Here is a 24,755-nt window from a genome sequence, read left to right on the forward strand (position 1 = left end):
CTTAAGGTCCTCTCCGAGAGACCAGGTAATGAGGATTAATGCCTTACCAAAGGGCACTAGCGCATCGCCTTGGTTTCCAACCGGGATTGCCGGATAATGAAACCACTGCTCTACCAACTGAGCTATCACGCCTCCTCAAATGTATGCTACTATTACTTGAACTGAATACATGTTCTTGAACTACTTCTACTTTATCCCAGACCCAAAGCCATACAAACCAAAAGATCATCCATAACAGAATTCTAGACCAATAATAAAAAAAATAATAAAATACTGAGCTATAATGCAGCCCTCTCTGTCTGATTTGGCGAGGACCTCTTTGAGTGGTTGGTGACAACATTAAAAAGACTCATTTGTTTCCAAACATTATATCACAAGTTTAAACATTCTTGGAAGGATGTTTTGAAATACTTTAGTCAGTACTTGCAAGGGCCAGTCCAAACCACTTTGCCCAATACATTACCCCGCACATCTCAGATGATTAAATGATATGACCATTGAACAGTAAAACCTGCTTTAGTGACCACCTGTCTACAACAAGCACATTTTTTGTTTCCCTTGAAAATAGTTTCTCATTGAAACATGTACTAAAGGAACCTGTCTACAAAGACCACCTGTCTACAAAGACCACTTTTTGTGTTTCCCTTGGGCGGTCCCTGTAGACAGGTTTGACTGTATTACCTTATTATCTCTCCGAGTACTCCAGCTTATATCAGACGAAATAAAAAGTGAAATTTGAAAACTACAAGAACTAATTGTACATTTTGATGATGTTAAACAGTGCTAATATACATTTACATTTAATTTAAAGGATTTCACTCAGAAGGATTTCACTTAGAGCTGTTTGAATATTCGAGTAGTCCAATGATGCAATAAATGGCAAGTTAATTTGGGCAAAAACACAATACACTACAGGTTATTTCCATCCCATGTCTATCTAACGAAATGAATTAAAGTATATATATATATATATATATATATATATATATATATATATATAAATAATACGCAATAGCCAAGTCCAATATTGCTGAAATTAATAATATCCAGTAACCTCTATTAAACTCTATCTCACATAATATTCCGTTCCCACCATTGTATGAAACTGATTAACATTTATTCTGTACAACTATGGAAAATTGTTGATAGGATGTGTTTCCTTTCAATGACACTGACTTCTGTTTATCTTTTTCACTCTGAGTGCGAGACAACAAGCTTCAAGGCTAGGCTTTGATTCTGCTTTGCATGAAAGATGAAGGATCAACTATTCACGTCACATGGTACACAAGTATTGCTTACAATGAAACAAACAAAAATTATTACGGCTTGTTCACATTTGAACAGGTAAATCGCCTTCATAAAAATGCTGTGGCATAATAAAATCATTTCACGCATCAATGACTGGAAATTTGGGATGATGAAAAGGTGCCTACGCCAAAATCTTGTGTTTTAACTACCAGATGGTTGTATCTGAAGAGAATGAAAAGTGGTTCATCATTTCGGAGCCCAAAATATGCTGTATAGCATGAAGGCTGAAAAAGTCTGAATTAGTGCGATTTCAGGTTCTGAAATGAGGCAGAAGCCTGAAAAATGGCTTCCCTTTAGAACAAACAGAAATGTGAAACCCACTATGCATAGGGTTTTTCATTTTGCCCAAGCATTTTAAACGTGGTTTACTGCACTATGTGTGAACCGAGCTTTAAGATAGAATGTGTCTAGACGATCGGTTTGATGTCTTCAAGTGGGTGTGGCCTGGTATCAGGGTGCATCGCACTCAACGAGTTGAGTGGGGTGAAGTGTGGAAGGTGCATTGGGGTGTGGTCATCGTTACCCTCACTCATCTGACCGTGGTTGATAGGGGTGAAATGATTGATGGGGTTTAATGCGTTGATGGGATTAAGAGAGTGGAGCGGATTAATGGGGTTAGGATGAGGATTAGAATTGGGATTAGAGGGAGGGACGGGTGGTTCCCACTTTGGGCCATTCCCACCGCCAGTATTGCCGAAATAGTCCAGGCATGCATTCATGATCGCCATCTTCTCCATTTTCTCATCTGTCTCTTCTTTCTTTCCGTTCTCCTTCCACCAATCAATGCCATGAGTGTTCTTCTTGTGGGTCTTCAGGCTGACGTTGTGAGTGAAGGAAGCACTGCAGAGGTCACAGCGGAACGGCTTGTCACCGGAATGCTGCCTCATATGAGCTTTCATGTTGGACTTCTGCCCAAACCGCCGTTTGCACACCTGGCATGAGTGTGGCTTCGTGTGGACAAGTTTATGCTTCTCAAGATCCTTCGTGGTCTTGAAAGCTTTCCCGCAGATCTCGCAGACGCACGCCCTTTCTGAGAGGTGGCGCTTCGAGTGCTGATTGAGTCCCGTCTGGAAGAAGAAGTCGGCGCCACACTCCTTGCAGACGAACTCCTTCTTACCTGCAGCAACAACCTTGTGGCGTTTCTCATGCGCGACGAGACTCTCCTTGTTGCGGAGCACGTGCCCGCATATGCTGCAGAGGTGTTCCTCTGCTTCAGAATGAACCCTGCGGATGTGTGCCTTCAGGTCCATGAAGAGTTGCTTGCAGAACTGACACTGGTCGAAGCGCACCATCCGCTTCTCTCGATCCGGTGACAGGGCCAGCTGCATCTGGATGGTTCCCTCATTGTTCTGCTCCAGGACTTCCTTGGGGATGTGCGTCTGCATGTGCTTGTTGAGCCGGAAGCCACACTTAAATTCTTTCCCGCAGAACGGGCAGCCAAAGTCCTTCCCTCCATGGCCAACGCGGCTTGTCTTCTTGTCCGGGGAATCCTTTTCGCTCTCAATGTTTTGTGGGGCAGGAATGCTGTATTCATATTAGAAAAATCAAAGACAGATCTTGAAAAAAAAAATAAAGACTACAAGTAAATATTGTGTGCGTTTTGAATGCGCAGTCATTTACTCTAAAACCAGTCATACGTAACGGCAGAAATTTTGTGAGTGGTTCAGATTTGCAAAGTTCAACTGAATCACCATGCGCAGTCAACACATCAGTGATGGTGGGGTTATTTCAATTTCCCAGTTAGTAGCTTACTCTGCATAATTCGAGGTCACACAAGTTCAATTTTCCCTGACTCAAATCATATAACTTTACCAAATTATGCAAAACATGTGTTATTTACTGTACACTTCCTAAGTTAAATTTTGCAAATGAAGAACATCTCTCCAAACAGATTTGACTTATAAATGCAGAGTTAAATGTACTTTTTAAGTTAACCAATCAAAATATGTGTCCAGTTAAAGTGTATAAAATTAACCCTAAAAACTTAACCTGGCATTCTATGGATCAATGTTTAAAGAGAAGGTTGAGTTCTGGGAAGAGGTGAACAATAATTTGTGATTGTTATCATTGTATTATGCAAAGTTTGGAAGAACATCAGATGAAACATGTTCCCTGACAAGCATGGCTTTTAAAATGCCTTAATATTATAAATATGGCATGTAACATCATAAAAATTGGGACAGATTTTTACGCCAGGTGTTTGGGTATTCCCATATTCATCTTTCTGTGTACAGTGCTTGTTACTGTACCAAGACTGAGCCAAATTTCTTACCATGTTGATGATTCCAGAACCTTGCAATGCACACCAATACTTATATGCTAGATGATAAACCTTTTCTGATCGAATCCACGTTTCTTTCACAATGCAATCACATGACCAGAACTAAACTTTATCTTTAAAGTAAGAGATAATATTTAACCAGACATACAGACCCCAAATCCAACTTGGGTTCTGGCGCCGCTCTATTCTACTGCAAGTCGATATAGTCTTCCAAACCAGCATCTGAGAGGAAGCTCAGAATATGTGTTTGTCCTTCCTCAGAATCCACCTTCTCTTTAAAGGCATAGTTTAACAATGTTAAATCTGAGATGCATGGCCTTACATGTTATCAGTGTCTGTAATATGGTGTAATATTGAAGCCCTAAAAAAATAGAGCTTCAAAACAATAACAATTTTTGAAGGACCAGTTTTACCATACTCATTTTTCCCAGTAGACTGTAGTGTTATAGAAACCGTTAGGAAAATGGAAAGTTCGATTTCTATTCCTAATCATAAGTATCTTGATAATCAGACAGGTGATCTGCTTGTGAAAGTCATGGGATTCCCGACTGACCTTAAGGTTTATGATTATGATCGCAGCATGAGCTAAATCCAGGATTTTGTTTCAGAATCTGAGGCAATATAATAATAATAATATTGCATATTTATATAGCGCACATATCCACCCTGCACGGTGCTCAAAGCGCTCCAATATTACCCTGGCTCTGCTAGGCTACCAATTTCCATGCTCACAGCATTCAAGGAATTACTGAGTCACTTTAAAGAGACTAAAGAGATACTTGCCTGATGAGCTTGACGTTCCTAGGCAAGTTGTTCTTGCTTCTTACTCTCTTGACCTGTCACAACAAAATGTAATAAATTTCATAATAAATGAAAGTGAATATTCAGGTTATACAAATTTATATTCATGCAATGAAAGTGAATATTCATGTTATTAAATTGTATATTTACAAGACCATGTCAAGCATTTTGGACATTGTATACAAAACATTTACAAGAAAGACGGAATTTTTCCAATGAGTTTAATAAACAAAATAATATAACGGTAATAAGATTTGATCATGATAATTTTTTTAATTGGATCATATAATGAAAGTGGTTTTCAGGTTATACAAATTTATATTCATGCAATGAAAGTGAATATTCATGTTATTAATTGTATATTAACAAGACCATGTCAAGCATTTTGGACATTGTATACAAAACATTTACAAGAAAGAGGGAATTTTTCCAATGAGTTTAATAAACAAAATAATATAATAAGATTTGATCATGATACTTTTGGAAATTGGATTTGAAATTGAAGTATTTATTGTCCATTCAGAAATCTGTTTATCCCTGGTAAACTTTAAAGCTATCAATTTACAACAACAAAATAATCATGATCATACATAGTTCTAGTTATTGTTAACTACAGTGTACATTCATAAACAGCTTTAGTTGGGTATAAAGGTACATGAAATCAGTTTTGTACGATGCGGGAGCTGACGGAGCGAGAGATTTAAAGAGGACCAAAGGTAGGAAGGCAGAGGAGATGGGTAGAGCAGTGAAAAAAAGAGAGAAAGAGAGAAAGTCAACATCAGATCGTAGATGGTAATAAACAAGGAAAAAGAATACAATGTCATATGATACATAATCAGTGCTAGAATTGACAATGGTTCTTGGGTGAGAGGAAAGCAAGGGTCAGACAAAATAAATAATTCAGGCATGAGACACGAGGTCTGCGAGACTTTTCATTGTACTAATGAACGGAGTTTGGCATGAACGATTGCCTAGTAACACTTTTTCTCTTTTATTGCATATAATTTTGTTCCATTTCTAGTATTTAGTAATACAATTTTTGTTGTTGTTGTTGTTGAAAATGAGTTTTTGTTATTGATAATGTTGGTATGGCAGGGCTTATATTAATCCAAGGCCACCAAGGCCACCAAGGCCATGGTTGTGAATGCCCTTTTGATTGGCCTCAATGCCCCTCTCATTGGCCTTGGAGATTTGTTGTGCGCTTTCCAATTCTTCCTATTTGTGCTGTAAAATATAGGAATGTGCCCTTTAGAAAAGTGACCTTGCCCTAGAAATATTGAAATTTAAGGTTGGTATGGTTGTTATTGTTTGTTCGGACTAGCTGAAAACAGGCTTGCAAATGAAGGGGGAACAAATTCTTTGGTCGGGGGGGGGGGGGGGAGGGGTAGATTTAAAAGAAAGTGCACAAGGGAATCACTGACCTTTTTAACTTGATCTTTATCAGCATGCTCTTTCCTTGGTCTGCCTCTCTGCAAATGTAATCGAACAAACCTCATGAAAACTGTGAAGCTGAAAATTAATCATATCCTAGTCACAACGTCGAACCCGACTTAATCCAATTCCAAACTGAACAATATTGAGGACCTTGGTCACACCTCAAAACCAACTCTACAGCTCTACAAGCCATATCACTAAAGTCCTGACAAATCTAAATTTGTCACTCTCCACCTATGTGTAAATGAGTACCCTATCGGATTGAGGGCTAGTTACTTTGGCGGCTCAACTATAACGGGGGTAATAATCAATAATGAGCCTCACAATATGACAAATAGGAGCACTAATAAGAAGGCTTTTTATCATTATTTAATTCTGAACTAACCATGTTTAAGGTAGGAAGGAATTCCTTGGATGCTGTGAGCGCCGAAATTGGCTGCCTAGCAGAGCCAGGATAATAATTGGAGCGCCTGAGCACCAAGCATGGTGGATATGTGCGCTATATAAATATTCCATAGTATTATTATTATTATTATTAAGGCCTAAGGTTAAATCACTAAACCAACTCAAAACCAACAAATTTAAAGGTAATACAAAGTTTGGGGAATTTTGAAAATTGGGTGGATAGTGATTCTTTACAATTTTTATATATTTGGATGCCCCTGTGGATGTATTATAAGCGCTAGAAAATTTAGCCCTTAAAATACTTCTGCTTTCGAGAAAAATTAAATATAAAAATTTACCGGTGCTCCCGGTAAATTTTGATAAATTTCAAATAGCGCCTACGGTCGTACAATGGTAGCTGCGACCATGACAATTTCAGAATATGTAGTTGTGATATAAAATTTCTAAAAGGGAATAGCTAATCGGTTGATTTTAGTGAAGAAAAATTGTTTTTTAGCTTAATAAATATCTTGACCTTGAGAGGGAGCTATACAACATAAAGAGTTTATTATTTACAATTTCATAATTTTAGGCTCGATTTCAACCGCGACAACGGTCACTGAATATTATAGGATCGCATATGCCTCCAATATGTTCATTTGAATCAAATTCATGACCCCATACCAAAACTTTGTATTACCTTTAAGGGGTCTCTGTCACCAACTAACCAACTTGAAACCAACTCAAAGCTGACCGCTTTTTGAGGAATTAGTCACACCACCACACTCTAAATTGGCAAGGCAGAGCTGATTTGTTTTGATGCTGAACTGATTATGTAGTGATACGCTGATTTGGGCAACAAATTGACCTAAAGGGGGCGCTATAGCAACAGAGGAGTTGGGTTAAATTGATCATTGGTACGGTTATTAGTTTGACTTTGTATACATCTAAAAGTTGAATAGTTGATTAGCATTAATTATGTTCCTGATAGTATGCCAGGAACAGGTAAACATGTTGGACTTGAGTTCCTGCATTAGATTTACAGGTGTTCATTTCCGATAAATACGTTAGACAATATACTGTTTTTCCAGGGACCTGACATTCTCGCGGGGCTGTAGGCTCCTCCCATTTTCTTCGGTACTTAGTTCAAATCACTCTATCTATTGTGCTTTGTCATCATTGGTTATATTTAATTATATGTACATTGTATAACTCCTCTTAATTGGTAGATTGAACTGGTCTAGAGGTCGGATGACCCAAGGGTCATTTTATATATCCTATTTTGTAATTGTTTGTCTTTGTAAGGGTCCTCCTGATTGGCTAATAAGATCATGTGATTTTTAAGCCTCGTCAAGTGCCGGAGTATTTAAATGCCATGTGCGGAATTTGGTAGCTCAGTTTATTTTGTTCCGTTACTATGTTAAGGATGTGCTGCTAGATTCGCTCAAACTATAGGGCCGCCCAGCCTCTGAGAGAATAAGCTAGTTTAAAATGTCCTTAAATAATCTTCGTTTGAACTACTGCAGCTTTGGCTGATTTTATAAATAATAAAGTGAACTTCAACTGTATATCCAAGCTTCTTTCGTTTTCATTTTGTTGTCACCGACCAATTATGGGCCCATTACAATTACATACCTTCTTTGGTGGTCCCTTGTCGTCTTGGTTAACTCTCTTTTGTCTCACCCTCTGAAAGAAGAAACAAGAAAGACAGTCACAAAAAGTGAGGAAGGGAAACATAGAAACAAAAGAAAAAACAAATCAAGAGAGAGAGAGATAAGTTCTAGCTCCTAGCAGATACAAACTGCACACAATCGCAGAAATTGTTAATCATCGCACTACAATAAAACTGGTAGACCATTTTTATGTACATGTACGTTTCAAATATGCATGGAGACAAAATAACAATTATAACATTTTTCCAGAAATTTCAGCTAAAGTTTGTTTTTCTTTGTCATTCTGCCTTTCATTACTCTGCAGACTGATGTTCCATCCCGCAAAACCAAACCTTTGAGCTAAGCCCAAGAGACTTTGATATGCATTTTTGATCATTTTGATGCTAATAAACAAGATCTAATTATCCATCTTGATAATAAAATAAGGAAAGAGGAAATAATATTAGGTATAATAATAATATTGGATATCTTTATAGCGCACATATCCACCATGTAAGGTGCTCAAGCCTCAAGGCACTCCAATATTATCCAGGCTCTGTTAGGCTACCGATTTCAGTGCTTACAGCATTCAAAGAATCCCTTCTCACCAGTACCCATTTAACACCTGGGTGAAGAAGGGCAAACGTAGGTTTATGTTCTGTGAAAGGACATTAGTGTTGCGGCAGGAATCGAACCTCGAACCAAACATGAAGTCCACATTCCAACAACTTTAATAACCAAATGCAAGTTAGAAAAATGTTTCATATATTTTACTTTAGGTTGTAAAAAATAATGTTTGCATCTGTATGACTGCTTCTTAATAATTGATAACATACAGTACTTTTGTGCAACGTAATGGAACAAAAACACATTTCAAGAACACACAAGGGTTGTATTTTGGCAAATATAAAGATTTAGAAATAAAGAATTTAGTCCAATCAAGGTAGGAGAGATATTTACTTTGCGTTTTTAATGATTTGGTTCTACCTCAATGCCATCAGAATATAATTTTCAACAATTATTCAGTTTTTTACTGTGCCTTTTTATGCTTTTTCGTGCTAACTTGCTTTAATGAGCAACCGTATTTACCTTTTGAGGGAGTTCCCCTTCTGTCCTGATCTTCCTGGGACGCCCTCTCTTGGCGACTGTCATGATCTGTCCATCCATGACTACCATGTCCTCCATCACCACTTTCTGGAAGACCTTGCCCCTCCTCTTGTAGGTGGGATGGGCGCAGGGCACTGCTGTCGGGAAGCTTTCTTTGGTGATGGGTACAGCAACAGCTTTTCTTCTTCTGCCACGTTTCTTTGGCGGTTGTTTCCTCTTGACTAATCGGATCGTCAGGTTACCCTTTTTGGTACTTTGCCGCGTCACGCGGGTGCTTTTGCTCTGCTTGGGGCCGATCCAACGCCACATTGGCATCCTGACACACTTGATGTCAAGCTGACTGTCCGGGTGTGAGGATAAGTCACTGTCAGGACTATCTTGTTGCAGGGTATTCAGGGACTTTTCGTGATTTTTTTCGGGCAGCTTGGGATCTGCTTCATCATTGGCACTTTCCTCTGCTTCTTCCCCACTGTCATGTTTCTCATCAGAGGATAAATCTGAATTTTGATGGGTTCTCAAATCTCCAGACATTTCCTCTTCCTTGATATCTTGGCGCACTGCAGCCATCAGCTTTGCTTTCATAGTCATAGGAGCTGGTAAAGAAAATGCCAGGGTAGGACCGGGGGATTCTGCATCATCCTGGGAACTAACAGAAGATGGGTTCTTTTCAAGGTCATGGTAAGGAGCTACGGAAGATTCATCACTCTCACTCCCACTCTCCTGGGAGTAGGAATCATGTGGGAGCTTTAGGTCATTCCTATCAGGATGCAGGACTTTGGAAGTCTCGTCCACTTCACAAGGTGAAACTTGGGCTGGAATACTGTGGTGCTTCGGCTTGTTTCCTTCCGTTTCTTCTGCTTCCGATTCTGAATCGGATTGGTCCGAACTGCTAGTGTCGTCTGAACCACTCATCTCTTGCATCTTTTTTCTGTCCCTTCTCTCCATTTCCATCACCATCTCTGCCACTGTGTCTCTGACTCCTAACGACCCACATCCAGGTAATGGAAGATTATTACTCACAGTACCCACAGTTTCTGGAATCCTCTGAACAGCCCTCTCATTAATAATCCCTTCATTTGTAAATGTATGATTAGGTTGGATGATGTTCATGTTTGGAGTACTGTCGGGGCTTTGCTCCGCTCTGTGTGGCAAGATTGGCCTATCTATAAAATGTTCCCTACTTGGCTCTGTCATGTGTGATTCTACCTTCAGCTGATTCGTCTCGACTCCATCTAGTGGTACCTCATGCCTGATATCTTCAGCTTCACCAGTGTCTACATTCTCTGCAGAGCCTCGCCATCCATCATGGCTCATACCCATCACCATTCCCACCCGAGGGTGTCCAAAGTCTACATGATTCCTGGAGTGGATGGCCTCTCTAGGACTAGGATCAACCATCCCTCCCCGTCCTAGATAAAACTCCTGCATTCTGGAGTCACCTATTCCCCTAGCAGCCATGTCCATCATCATACCTCTTTGCTGCTGAAAGAGTTCTTCAAACCTTCCCTTCTCGATTGCCGGTGGAGCCATACCAAACATCATAGCCTGGTTTTGTCTCATCATCTCCGCTTGATAGGGAAAGCGTTCCTCTGTGCTCACTCTAGGAGGTGGAGCACCAAATAGCATCCTACCTCCTGTCTGTAAGAAATCTGGATGATACCTTCCTTGTCCCATTTGACTGGCCATCATCATCAGGTTACTACTGCGCTGCTGAAGCATGTTCCCCTGATGCATCTCTGCCATCATCTGTGCAACTGCTAGCTGCTTGTTGCTCTCATCGTACCCCGGCTCCTCCTCCCTGCTCCATCTCACAGGCTCCACAGGCTGGTGGACGTTAACCACTTCCCGCTGCTCGTATGGACGGTGGATCGCGTTTCGAGGGTCCTCACGCTGCGGCGCTTCTTCGCTGGGTCTGTACCCCAGAGGAATGCCCTGTGGATGCATGTTGACCCCGAATCCACCGTAGCTCCTGCGAAGGAGGCTCTCGTCCCCATGGTATGGCTGGGCTTCATGAGAGAGCTGTCTTGGACCTCCATCTCTGTGCTCCATGCTGTCCTGGAGCCCTCCCTCTACATGTAGCTCCTGCTCCTGCACTTCTTCCTGCTGCTGGTGGTCATCAGCAAGGCCCGCTCCTATGAAATGTGACAACTGTCTGGCATTCACCTGCCCTGAAAGAGTCACACAACAAAGAAAAACAACAATGAATAACACAAAGTTATGATGCACATTACAATATATCTTAAACTTAAAGCCCCACTGCACTGCATATAGCTACTTGTGCCCTCTATACAACAATGCATAATCGGTGACCATTGGTCCCCCATGATCCTCTTTTTCTTATGTTATTTGAGAGCTGAGTTGATGAGATAACCACCGGTCCAGTGACCTTGCAAGGAGATCTGATCCCTCCTGTACACTAGTACAGATAAGCTTTAACTCCTTGCTTGTACAAATAGTAAAAAAAACGATCTAAATCACAAAGTAACGGTGTACATGTCAATACATCTTTAAAGGGAAGTCCACCCTAATATTAATTTGGTTTTAATAAAAGTAGAAATATGAGAGGAACTTGTCAGTGAAAATTTGAGCAAAATCCGATTGAAAGTAGAAAAGTCGTGAATTTTTTAACTTGTCATAATGTCATCAGTAAAACACAAATTGGCAACAATATGAGGTACATGTATCATGCAAGCTCCTCTCTCAAATTGCTCCATACATAGAGACATTTCAAAACCTTCTAATTTCCTATTTATAGATAACGGAAAGTCACAGAATAGATTTGTTTCGTACATGGGTGGTATAAAAACCAGGGTTGTTGATTTTTTTGATTTAAATCGGATTTTTATGATTTAAATCAGATTTTTTTGATTTTTTTCCAACGAAAAATAATGGTCACACTTAACAAGTTTTAGACTATATTTAAACTGTTTTACACCAATAATAGTGGTCAAGTAGTCTTTTGAACATTGTGTATTGTACTATTTGACACAATAATCCACTTATATACGGGTAATTTTTTTTTTATTTTTTTTTATTTATTTGCATTATAGAGAGGGACATTTTATGGAAGTCCAAGTAATGTTATGTATTATGTATACATTTAAACTCTTGAAATTTTTATATCAGTCTGTACGTTAACATCTAATTTGAATGTAATATTTAACCAGATTTGCAATAGGCACTTCCTGATATGCTTGTAACAAAATACACATTTTATGTTTTCATTACAGTGTAACCTCAGTTCCAAATAAAACTTCAATAAATTTCGTTGCAAGATGCAGGATAAGCACCACTGTCCACCACATCATTGATGTGCTGTTTTTTCAAACTATTACATGAACAAGCAAGCACAGCAGTTGTATTGCTGCATACAGTAACACTTGCCCAGCAACTTTCCCATTTTTAAATTCTTACTTATTAAGTATATATGTGTACTTTGAAATTGTGTAATTGAATGTATGGGTATTGATAAGAAAATACACAAGCATGCAAATATACATGTAATTCTTATCAAATGTACACATATGCCTTCAACTTAAGTAATTGAAAGAATGGGTATTAATAGTAACAAGAAGGAGGTACATACAAGTAGTTCAGCTGTTTTGTAAAAGTATCCAAGTTGTGGACTTTGAGCACCTTTGTAGATTTTATATATTATTTTATTGAAGATTTAACAGTTTGGTGTACATACAGAGAGTTATTTATCATTACTTCGTTAGAAACTTGTTGTTTTCATCAGTTTTGCTTGTTTTTACAATTTGAAAATAAAACAGTGGTGTTAAATCAGACTCCATGAGGGTGTATCATTCTTTTAAAGTATCTCTAAAGCATGTGGAACAGAAATGAAAATGATTACATTGAAAGTATCTGTTAAGAAGAAGAGAAAATAGAGAAAACTAATTTTTTTCATAAAAGTTGATTTAAATCAGTGATTTTTTTGAAAAAAATCAAGTGATTTAAATCGTGATTTAAATCATGATTTAAATCGACATGATTTAAATCAAACAACCCTGATAAAAACATATTTGCAATAATTGTTTTCAGGGTGCAAGTATGTTTAAAAGTTTTCTTTAGAGAAAATATAGATTTTTGAATATTTTAGTACAGGACAAATGGGAGGGGAGCTCGCAAGATACATCACAGAGTTGCCAATTTGTTATTGATTGAAGGCAACTTCATTCTTATTTTTAATTTGTTTTTGCCCAAACCTTCAGTCAATGGCTTCTCTCGTTTTTCTGCCTTGATTAAAGACAACAAAAAGGCGCATCTGGCAGGCAAAAAATGTGTAGTTGTTGAAAAATTATATCTTCATGCCACTGAGGTAGAACCAATTAAATAGGACACTGGAGATATTTTTAATAATCTCTACTACCTCATAAAATATACCATCTATACTTTTCAAATTACAAGTTTTGATTCACCGCTGTCACTAACTGTTATGCCTTTTGTTTTATTCAGGACCTTTTCTTTTTGTGCCATGACCTTTTGCTATTAAGCCACCTTAGTAACTTTAGCCCACGGGAGCAAACTTTGCTTCGGCGGAAACTATTTTTGTTTTAGGAAGACCAGAGAAGCCAGTTTGAGTCCCAACAAAAATTGTGATCAACATTACAATACTCAATAAAAATTGACCCGACATGAGTCTATATCCAACGCTTCACCAATGAAACTAAATCTAAAGAATTAAGTTTCTTAGGTAACATTAAACTTAATCCTAACCCTAACCCTAATTCTAACCCATGGTCTTACACGTTCATGGTCATAAACCCTATTGGTGGGGTATTCTAAAGATAAGCAAAAATGATTCAGCACTCGGCCACTCCTAATATTAGGCAGACTTTCCGCCCAAGGAATAATTTTTGTTAATAACCCATACTTGTACAATGTCTCCTTTCAGAGAAGTTTTGGCATTACAGTATCTTTCAAACCAGAAGGCTACATGTACATTTGTAGGAATTACAAAGTATACTGAAATATTGAGTCTATATCCAATGCAGAATTTGTTCCACTAGAATCTATATTTTATTGATTGAGGAATATTTTTGACCAAATCATCCAGAGTACAATGAATATGCCAGTTTTGTAGAAATGGCCTACCCAAATCTTACTGCCTGATATGCAATGAGCATGCAGGTCTATCGAATGATTGCAAAACCAACTCCACGTCAAACACACAACAATCAATGTTCAGCCTTTGGAAGTCTACACAAATATTTGAATATTTATCAGTAGTCGCGCATATGGCCAATTTGTATTTTACCTGTTTATATGCTTGTGTATTTATCTATTTTGTTTTTTGATGCTGTTATTTGTTTTTATTATTACCAAACAGGGCCTCATGGAAGACCACCAAATTGGTGATATGTGCCACCCTGTATAAATATCAGAAATAAATAAATAAAAATAAATAAATTCTCTCCCATTTCAGAGCGTGTCCCCCATATTGGAGATTCAGTTTTGATACATACAGTATCGACACTATATGGGCTCCAAGATTTGTTTATTATTTGTGAATTCAAAGTAAAGGTCACATTTTTTATGGCTCGCAAAGTGTAGGTAGCTGTGCCTACCTCACAGACAATTAGACTTTGAAAGTTATTGCTTTGCTTCACTATTGATAAAGGAAAAAAATAAAACTGAATAAATTTGACATTCGTACCCACAACTACAATGTTCTAACGTTCTTACGCTGTCCTTACCAATTAAGCTAACGATGGGTTGATGAAAGGTGGGTTTGCATGATTACTATCACCCTATCACTAACGGTTATCATGTGTGCATGCACAGGTTTAGCTGAACGGCCATTTTCCCCAGCAAAATTTGTTGCCTCTCTGAATACATGAGCCTATGGTTTTGTGTGAGGATCATCATAACAAATACTGTTATGAAAACAAAAGTAGTTGGTCAAAAGGGGTCATTTTCATGGGGAATTAGCTCATCACACTTTTTATTTTGAGCAAATGAAATTGGTATCCCAATTGGTAAATTGTCTCCAAATTAGGCTACCAAAAATCTAGATAGGAAGATCCATCTGCTTGGAGGAGTGATGCTACGGTCACAAACTTTCGTACGAACGATAATTTTGTACGAATCTCTGTTTTTCCATTGTCTTCCCGAATTTCCGTTGTCTGAAAATCTTTCGTACGGCGTTCGTAGCAGTTTGTAATGGCATTTTTGACCGAGCCTTTAGATTCTACGTTGAACATGTTTTGTCTTTTGATGCTCTATGCTCTATGCTCTATGAGGGATTTGGTGAAGCCAGTTGAAGTATTAGTGGAACATGTCCCAGAACGAAATAGACTGATTTTTTGGTCTAGAGTCTAACTAAAATCTTGACACAAGTCTCTAGATTTAAACACTGCCTATGACGAGTACGATTGATTGGCCATAAGCCTCTAGTCTACTCTAGGCTCTTCTGTTTGTTCAGTTTTGGGATTATCTTCTTCTTCTTCTTTTTTGGTTGACTTTGTAATTTGTCCAATCCTAGCAAATTGGAGGATCCTGGGAATTCGCAGAAAGGTGAAGATTGTCAAGAAAGATACTGTAAATAAGAAAATACAGAGATAGAACAGTGGCGCAGGCAGAGTTCAACATTGATGTAGCCGCAGGGGTACATTGAAAGAGATTCTACAGAAACCCACTCCTACAATGCATGCACTCTGTAAAAAACAGTGCTTCATTTCATGATTTCGTCATCATGAGCAAATTTCAACAAACCCATTTTTTCTCGTCTTCTTTCCACCTGCAAGTTCCATGCAATGAGTCTGACTCTGAGTCTGAGATTTAGTTTAGTTTCTTTAATAGTCTAACTCTTACTTCTTAGGTCGAACATGCAAGTGTGTTCACAATGAATTAGTAGTAGCTATTCTCATGATGTGCATAACATTAAATTAAACCTTCTACTAGATCTAGATCTACGCACTTTTGTCATGGCAGGCTACACACGCACTGCACTGACCGACCGACTGCCAATAATCGTTCCCTTTAAAACCACACACTTGATACACACATCTACGGGTGGGACTATGGTATTCGAGGAATGTCCGTTCATGAATCCGATTCAGCTGCACGATCAAAACAGTTTCAGGAGGTCATAAGAAGGGACAACAGTGCATATTTCTCATGCAAAATTAACTTCATTTCATCCTCACCTTTTCTCACCATTTGGTTAGCCCATCAGTTGCACAGAAAGACAGTCCAATGGTGGTGATTGATATTTTGGCATATCAATTCAGGTTAGAAAAAATGGGCAGGGTTCATTTTTGTTGACAAAAGACAAAATGGTATTTAACGTAGATGGCGCGCATCAACTCTCAATAATATCGGCCCCAAATCACTCCACTTCAATTCAATTCAATTCAGAACTTTATTTCAGACTCATCTACACAAGGCAGAGGTCCATAAAACATATGTTACATAGATATATAGGGAGTATAAACATGATGAGTATAATAACAACAAATCTCACAAAGAGTATAACTAAACTATACTAGGCCTATGTACAAACAATCCAAACTCTAAGAGTAACATGTAACCTGCATTCATGTATGTAAGGTTGATAACAGCATAACAATCTAACTCTAAGCTGTACCTGTAACTGTAAGATTAAAATAAGTACATGTATAACAATCAATAATAATCTATTGAAGTTGTATCTTGTAATAATCTGTCTCTGTTCAACTAACCAGAACGATTAACTAATAATAAATAACTATTATAAAAAAACAGACAAACAAGGATACTGGAATCCTTGGTGTCAGGAACAGGCTCTCTCTCTCTCTCTCTCTCTCTCTCTCTCTATTTATCTCTATCTTATCGAAAAGTGTTTTTGTTTAGTCTTAAAACTCTCTCATAATTGTCATTGACACATTCCCCTTTTCATTTGTGATAATAATGATGATGATAATAATGATAAAAATAATAATAATAAAATATAACAACAATACTACTTCCAAATTATACGCAATCGTACATTTTCAATAGTGTTGGAAGTCCATTTATTTATCTATTCTACTTTTTTTTATATATAATTCCACTATGTAAAAACGGTTTATAATTTATAATTTGTCATTGTACATTTGCTACTGTATATTACCTAATTGTGTATATTATTTTCTATTGTATATTGTTCATGTGCCTATGTAATGCCAACAAATGAATTTCCAAATGGACCAATAAAATTAATCTGAAGGATCTGAATATAGCGCACCTTTCCCCTTTTGATAAATGCCCCTTCCGTCTCTATAATGATCGAGTGCCCCCTTTTAATTGTGAGAAGTGCCCCCTTTTCACCCCTTGTAGATGCCCCCTTTTTAAAGTGCCCTTTTTAATTGATAAACCCCACTTTGAAAGATGCTCCGCTGCCCTGCTTTTATATATAGTTAATGATGAGTGAGTCGATTGGAAGATAAATTTTGCTCCAACGAGTCCTATTGTCACTTAAGCCATTTAGCGTTGATTGGTAATTATCGCACTGTCAGTGTCCACTACCCGAGCCTGACGATCACATTTTGAAAGCATGGCCATAGCTTACGAACGAATTCGATTAAACCGATTCTTTTCATCATCTCCTTTTTCTCAGGTGAGTGATATTTTAGTTCAAGTTGGTTTATATAATTTCATAAACATCATATTCAGTGATACCTTGCTTCGTATAGACGGTAATGAGCTTTGATATAATATATTGATCGCAGCAATCCATACATGCTTCAACGAGCAACATTGTTTTGGAAATGGTATGTCAAAATCCAGTCGCGCCAGAAAATGATAGATTTTGGTGAAACATGGTTGAAAACGTTAGTATCACACGCAAACATGTACGAAAATGACCTAAAGGAAAAACAAACTCTATAACCAAATGAGAAGACTAGTATAACTTAGAGTACCTATATATAGAGAGTAGCGACATAGGGGGACCGGAATTTGATGGTCACGTGACTCCTGGCGCCATTTTGTTTCACTCCGCAGCGCAGCGCAACGCACAGCGCTTACCGCGACCGTGATATCAAACGAGCTCGAGCTGACAGTCAGTGATTTAAAGAACACGACAAAATGACGGGTTGTTGCGCCTTCGGGTGCAGCAATAAATCAGAGAAGGGGTACAAGATGTATAGGTTCCCCGCAGATCCACAAAGACGAAAAATATGGGAGAACAAAGTGAGCAGAGTGGGGTGGAAACCAACTTCTTCATCTTGTTTGTGCGAGGTAAGTATCGGTCCCATGTATTAATATCGGTGTATAGGTTATGTATGTAAACTTGAACTTGCAGAATAGGCATGCCTTTCTTCTGTCTGAATTGGTCTACAGAATTCAACCAGAACTGAACAGAATGTTTATTAAACCTTAAAGAACAACCGACTTTTAGTCTTAGAATGTATAAACACATGAATGGTGAATAATAGCAAGAATTCAGATGTTATTGTTAAAAAGCTTGAGAGTGGATTCGAATTTCTGGGTTCTTGCACTGCCACTGCCACTGCCACTGTACTGACTACTGGCCACTGTCACTGAAACGTGTCTGCTGCACTCTTTTAAAACAGACACAAAATCACTCTAACCAAGATTTAATTAAAGAAATTGCTAGGTAACCTGATTCAGGGTCTCTTGAACTGGTCTAAGATAGCCTTAAGGGCTCTCTCGAAATGTTTTTTTAATGATATTATTCGAGAGAGCCTTAAACGGCTCCCATACCCCTGCACGGAGAGGCATGTAAACAAAACTCAAAAGTGGTCCAAAATCACACTTTCGCGCACCCGACCAATATTGGACAGTGGCTTTGATAAATTTTGTCCGAGTTTTGGTCTTAATTAGCGCTTTAATTTCAAAATCGGATCTAAAAATAACAAAATAAGAGCAATTTTCTTACCAGACCGATACAGCTCAGCTCCCTTTTCACGTGTACCGTGTGAATTCACGATGTCTACACAATGGTGATGACCTCTGACTAGCACTTCGTAAATGTGCTGCTTCCGTATAATGCGCTGAATAACACTCATACAGCGCATTATACGGAAGCAGCACAATTTACCCACAATTACGGAAGTGCCAGTCAGAGGTCATCACCATTGTGTAGACATCGTGAATTCACACGGTACACGTGAAAAGGGAGCTGAGCTGTATCGGTCTGGTAAGAAAATTGCTCTTATTTTGTTATTTTTAGATCCGATTTTGAAATTAAAGCGCTAATTAAGACCAAAACTCGGACAAAATTTATCAAAGCCACTGTCCAATATTGGTCGGGTGCGCGAAAGTGTGATTTTGGACCACTTTTGAGTTTTGTTTACATGCCTCTCCGTGCAGGGGTATGGGAGCCGTTTAAGGCTCTCTCGAATAATATCATTAAAAAAACATTTCGAGAGAGCCCTTAAGGCTAGTCTAAGACAGAGTACAAATTTGAAGTTTCAGAGTTGAAAGTGAAATTAAAAAAAAAATATCCTCTCACTCCAGTCTTATGAGCTAACTTAACTTGATTGTTAACGTTAGACTGGCAGTAGAGTTGAAAGTGAAATTTAAAAAGAAATGAATATCCTTTCACTCCAGTCTTATGATCTAACTTAATTGTTAACGCTAGACTGGCAGTAGAGGGGCACGGCCGATTTGGGAGACTGAACAAGAGGACAATAAAAACAAGTCAACACCAACAATAAGGCCCTTTTTCTCAGCCAAATTTTTTCCTCTCTAAAATCATTTGTTTGATGTGGGGATCATGACAAAAAATGTTATGAAAACAAAAGTATACAATCAGGTGTAATTTTTCATGAAGAATCTGCCTATCACATTTTCATTTTGACCCAGTTTTTTTACCAAAAAAAATGTCAAAAAAAGTAATTTAGGCAAAAAAATGAGTTTCAGAATTTTTTAAACAACAAAGATGTTTCGGTCTTCATGGTTCCGTTTGTAATTCACATTTGAAAATGGTGGCTTTTTAGCGTATCCGCATGTGCTGTTGGTGATGCAACAGAATCAAAACTATTTGATGTGGAATAGTGAGATGTCTGATAAAATCTAGGCATTGGTGCTAATGTCTGGGTCTCAACAAAGAGATTCAGTCATACAAAGTATGCCCTCCAAAGGAGGACGAGAGAAAACTGCTCTCCTGAATTCCGACACTAGCCCTTGTTCATATATGATCAAATCTCTTTCTTGAGACCCAACATAGCACCACTGGAGATTTCATCAGAGATTCTGTATTTGTCAGTGTCACTAAGTGTAGTTAGTTAAAGTAGATTAGGGGATTTTGTATTAGAGTAATTATTAGTAAAATTATTAAATTTCAGACAATGAGAAGTTCAACTTTAATATTCTCCCAACTGACCTAGTGATGTGAAGGGGGGGGGGGTGACAAGATGCAGTGACATTTGTTGAAATATATAGCACTACCTACATTTAGGACCAGGGAGTAATTAGAATTAACAAAATTGTATCTTCTTTTCTGCAGATTCACTTCGATGAATCACAATTTGAAAATGGAAGAGCAGATGGGAAGAAAAAACTGAAGTGGCAGGCAGTACCAACCATATTCTGCCATCGCAGTGTGCTGAAGCCCAGGCGACCTCTGAAACGCCTTCCCTGTACACCAAACGCTGTTAGTGCTACCAAGAAATTGTGCGTTTCCTTTGACCATACCTACTGTATTAACCCAGCCAACAAAACAACATCAACTTCAAGTTCAGGTACGTACTGAATCAATGAATCATTTTCATCAAACTACTGTCGTTATTTTAACTTCCTTTGTCCAAACTACAGAAGGGCAATTCCATGGTTACTCACGTTACATTTAGAGAGATATTGAGTAACCTCTTAATCTCCTGTTCTCTGACTATAGGTGTTTAAAGGTAAATGAGTTTTATTCACAACACTGCACATACATGTATATATTAGAGTAGTAAATGCAGCTTCAAAACTTCAGAAGTTGGTTACTCACATTCACTATTTTGGACCAACCAGTGGAATTGCCTAGAAGACAAAATGTGTGCCTTCATTCTGTAGGATTGCATGTATGCAGTTTATCGAAAGTAAAGGGGAGCATTTTATGAAGAGTCTTGTCAGTGATTTTCACTAACAAAGTTGCTCTCAGCCAATCAGATGCATGGATTTCAGTAGCTTATAACAGTTGTCACTGAAAATCACTGACAAGACCCTTCATGAAACACTCCCCAGGACTGTATAAAAACATGTGAAAAATTATTTGTCTTACATCATGGGGGGGGGGGGAGACTGCTTTTGTTATACTCAAAAACAGCTGCATATTGTTTTTCTTATTCATTTAGAATGTTCATTGAAATCAAATAGATAAATGCCCCCCCCCCCAACACACACATACACACAAATAAAAAAGATCAATAATTGTCCATTATTTGAGATGCTGTCCCTTAAATCTGTTTGACTACAACTAGGGCCTCTTTTTCATTTGTTGAAAAATACAAGTTTCCATGATTAGAAAAAAATTAGCATTTATTCTATTTGGAAACTGGTATGTGAAATTTCCATTAATTTCATGAAATTATGCTCATTCATTTCTTGGAGGATTTTGAGGTATAAAATGCCTCTTTTAAGATGTTCATGCTAGCAATGTGATTTAGAAAAGGGATTAACTTGCATAAGTTTGTCTCAAAATGAAGGGTACAAATTACATTTTGTTCTCTTATTATGTTATTGTAATTTTTTCTCTCCTCTGTTATTTGTTATTCCAGTTGAAGACACTGCCACAGAAGACGAGAACTACCCCACCACATCAAGTGTACCACCAAGTAAACCAAGAATGAAAATGCAAGGGCGAATCAAGGCCTTGAAGACTGAACTTCGGAAAACAAAGAAACAGTATAGAGCTATTCAGAAAGCTAAACTGAAACAGGAATCGCGGACAGCACGAATCTTTGGGAAAGATCAGCTAAACGCTATGTCACGACGGGCTATGAATGGGGTACAGTGGTCACCAGCCACAGTTAAGAAGGCCCTACAGCTGAGGTTCTCATGCGGATCTGCAGGATACAAAGTCCTATTAAAACTGCAATACCCACTACCATCGGAACGCACACTTCAGAGGAGGTTACAGTACATGTCTTTTCAGCCAGGTGTATTGACGCAGGTCTTTGAACTGCTGAAGCTGAAAGTTGATGGTCTGACTAAGGAAGAACGACTTTGCTGTCTTACACTAGATGAAATGTCTCTGACACAAAAAGTCGAGTATGATGTCACTAGTGGTCACCTTGTAGGCGATGTGACATTGCCAAGACACTGTGGCAGTGCTGACCATGCGCTTGTGTTCATGCTCGGTGGAGTTACCTCTCGCTGGAAGCAAACGATTGGCTATCACTTTACAAGTGGCTCAACAGATGGAACCGTCTTCAAGGACATCATTCTGGACATCATCAGTCGTGCAGCAGACACCGGCCTGCATGTCCAAGCAGTAACAAGTGATATGGGTAGCGCCAATCGGGCTATGTGGAAGTCGTTTGGGATAATATGCGGTAAACATTGCCAGACGGTCTACAGAATCCCTCACCCGCATGAAACAGAAGGTTGGCTGTATTTTCTCGCTGATGTTCCTCATTTGTTCAAAAACATCAAGTCAGCTCTAATAAGTGGGCAGAATTTTGTTCTTTCCAAAGACACCGTAGAGCGCCATCATCTTCGCTCATCCATCGTCAGTGATTACCCCCTTCATGACCTTGCATGCTTCCAAGAGCACCACGAGTTGAAGCTGGCACCAAAGCTTACCAAGGCCAAACTTGCACCTTCTCACTTCGAGAAAATGAAAGTGTCCAGCGCTACACATGTGATCAGCCATGATGTGAGCAGTGCCCTCATCTACCTTGCAAACAAAGAAAGCAGGGGTGCAGACCATCGTACTGCAGCTTGGTTTATCGAAATGGTGAACCATTGGTTCGAGATCATGACAAGCCGTCATCCTGTTTTGGCCCTTAGCAAGATGAAGCCAGATAAATACAAGGAAACTCTGTCATTTCTTCAAGATGTCATAGCTGTGTTCAAGGGGATGAAGATAGGTAAAGGTGACTGGAAGCCATGCCAAACCGGGGTCATCTTGACTACTACATCAGTTCTTAGCTTAGCTGAGGAGCTTCTTGATGCTGGTCACAAATACCTTCTTACAGGTAGACTAACACAAGACTGTTTGGAAAATCTGTTTTCTGTCGTTCGCCTGAGGAAGCCGGTCCCATCCCCACTAGAATTCAAGTTTGCCCTGAAACTCATCAGCACTGCCCAGTTTCTCACGCTGCCACGTTCAGGGAGTTACAGCCAAGATGATGGCGAATTCCTCGCTGATTTCCTGCAACAGGACGTGCAGGTCCCAGAGGAAGTCGAAGTCTCAGGCATCATCCTGTCAGACAACCCCGATGTCAGTTGTCTTCCTCCAGCAGAGCGCGCTAGCCTCTACAACCTTGCAGGCTACTGTGCCACCAGTGTTAAGAAGAACGAGACAACTTGCGAAACTTGCATGAGTGAGGTGACAGCTGAAGACACACACATCCTGATGCACAGCTCACCATGCTGAAAGAGTTCAAAACTGGATGCCTTCTTCGTGTGTCAGACAAGACATTCAAGATGATATTGACTGTCGAAGCGATGTTCCGCGAGGCTGAAGACAAGCTCATGGATGAAAAAAATGTGAAGAGTGTGCTTCTAGAACGAGCGCAAGAGCTAACTGAAGATGTGAAGTTTGCAGACTGCCATAACATCAAAAGGAAACTTCTTGCGAAGTTTATCACATCGCGGCTACATTTCTTTTGCAAGAAGCAAACCGGCAATCGTAAGAAAGAATCATCAAAGAAGTTTAATGAACTGGGTAGCAAAAGCATGACAATGAGGAAGCTAGCCGCAAAAGTGAAGTGAAATGAATCAAGCATGCAATAAGTAATTTCCATTCTAGTTTTGAACACTTGAAGGGGTGAATATACATGTATGAGGGCAATTAGGCAATGAATATTAACTTTTATTTGAGCTAAGTACACCATGTAGGTATACACATGTACAGTGTATCCTAATACTGGATTCAGGACAAACAAATGTATATTTCTACAAACTCCTTTTTTTTTAAGTATGCAAAAATATTGTGATACAAGTCATTGATATCACTCTGATTATCTGTTCCCTGAGAGTATTGATACAAAGAGGATGTAAATCTGTACCTTTAATTTTTTACATTATAATTGCTGTAAGAGAAATCCTGATATAGTATTAAAAGGAGTGTTGAAAAATGACATTCTGATGTGAAAAGAATGTTCTTTTAATAGTGCTATCCTAAATATTTTGCAATTCTGATCACATTTTGTTAACTTTTAGAGCAAAAAAAAAGCACTTTCAAGCGTTGTAAGGGAATTATTCTCACAAAGACTTATGGTTGGTTTTTTTTTCCCTGTATCTCAAAAATTATTCTTGTATTTAACATTTTAAAGGTATTCATAGAATATACAGTAAAGGTGTTTGCAGTGGACACATTCCCTTTAAATAATTGATGATAGATATATCATATTTGTAATATTTATTTGCCAGTTCTTTGCCATGAAAGAAATTCAGTAGAACCATCTTTCTCATTTAGAAAGCACAACTTATTTTGGGAACAATATGCTACAACCTCCTTATAAAGAGCACTGTTAAAAGAAACTCTAATTATGAAAAGGTAATTTTGCTGGTCCTGCTTATTTGTATTCTATTCTTTTTTAGCCCTGATATAACAAGGTTTCGATATAAAGAGGTACAGTTAACTTTGCATTAGTCAAATCTGTTGGGATCACAAGAAATAGTTTGACTTACATGTATGCAAAATT

The 24,755-nt window shown here is 38.5% G+C and overlaps 1 protein-coding gene across 2 annotated transcripts; it reads right to left on the reverse strand.

Annotated features, from left to right (window-relative positions):
- Window positions 1-207: 207 nt before the first annotated feature.
- Window positions 208-16,232, reverse strand: LOC105439248. 2 transcript variants are annotated; one of them, XM_011668035.2, is made up of 6 exons: window positions 16,129-16,232; window positions 8,950-11,135; window positions 7,844-7,894; window positions 5,812-5,859; window positions 4,373-4,425; window positions 208-2,832 (listed from the first exon to the last, which is right to left on the reverse strand). In XM_011668035.2, exons 2-6 carry the CDS (start codon window positions 11,014-11,016, stop codon window positions 1,716-1,718), a joined length of 3,336 nt encoding a protein of 1,111 aa, XP_011666337.2. In that variant the 5' UTR covers window positions 11,017-11,135; window positions 16,129-16,232; the 3' UTR covers window positions 208-1,715. The 2 variants fall into 2 exon arrangements, with proteins under 2 accessions (XP_011666337.2, XP_011666336.2); XM_011668034.2 differs by having other exon boundaries at window positions 16,119-16,226.
- Between the last annotated feature and the right edge of the window lie 8,523 nt (window positions 16,233-24,755).

The sequence above is a fragment of the Strongylocentrotus purpuratus genome, unplaced genomic scaffold, assembly GCF_000002235.5.
Source record: "Strongylocentrotus purpuratus isolate Spur 01 unplaced genomic scaffold, Spur_5.0 spur5_scaffold_18, whole genome shotgun sequence".
Taxonomy (NCBI): Eukaryota; Metazoa; Echinodermata; class Echinoidea; order Camarodonta; family Strongylocentrotidae; genus Strongylocentrotus; species Strongylocentrotus purpuratus.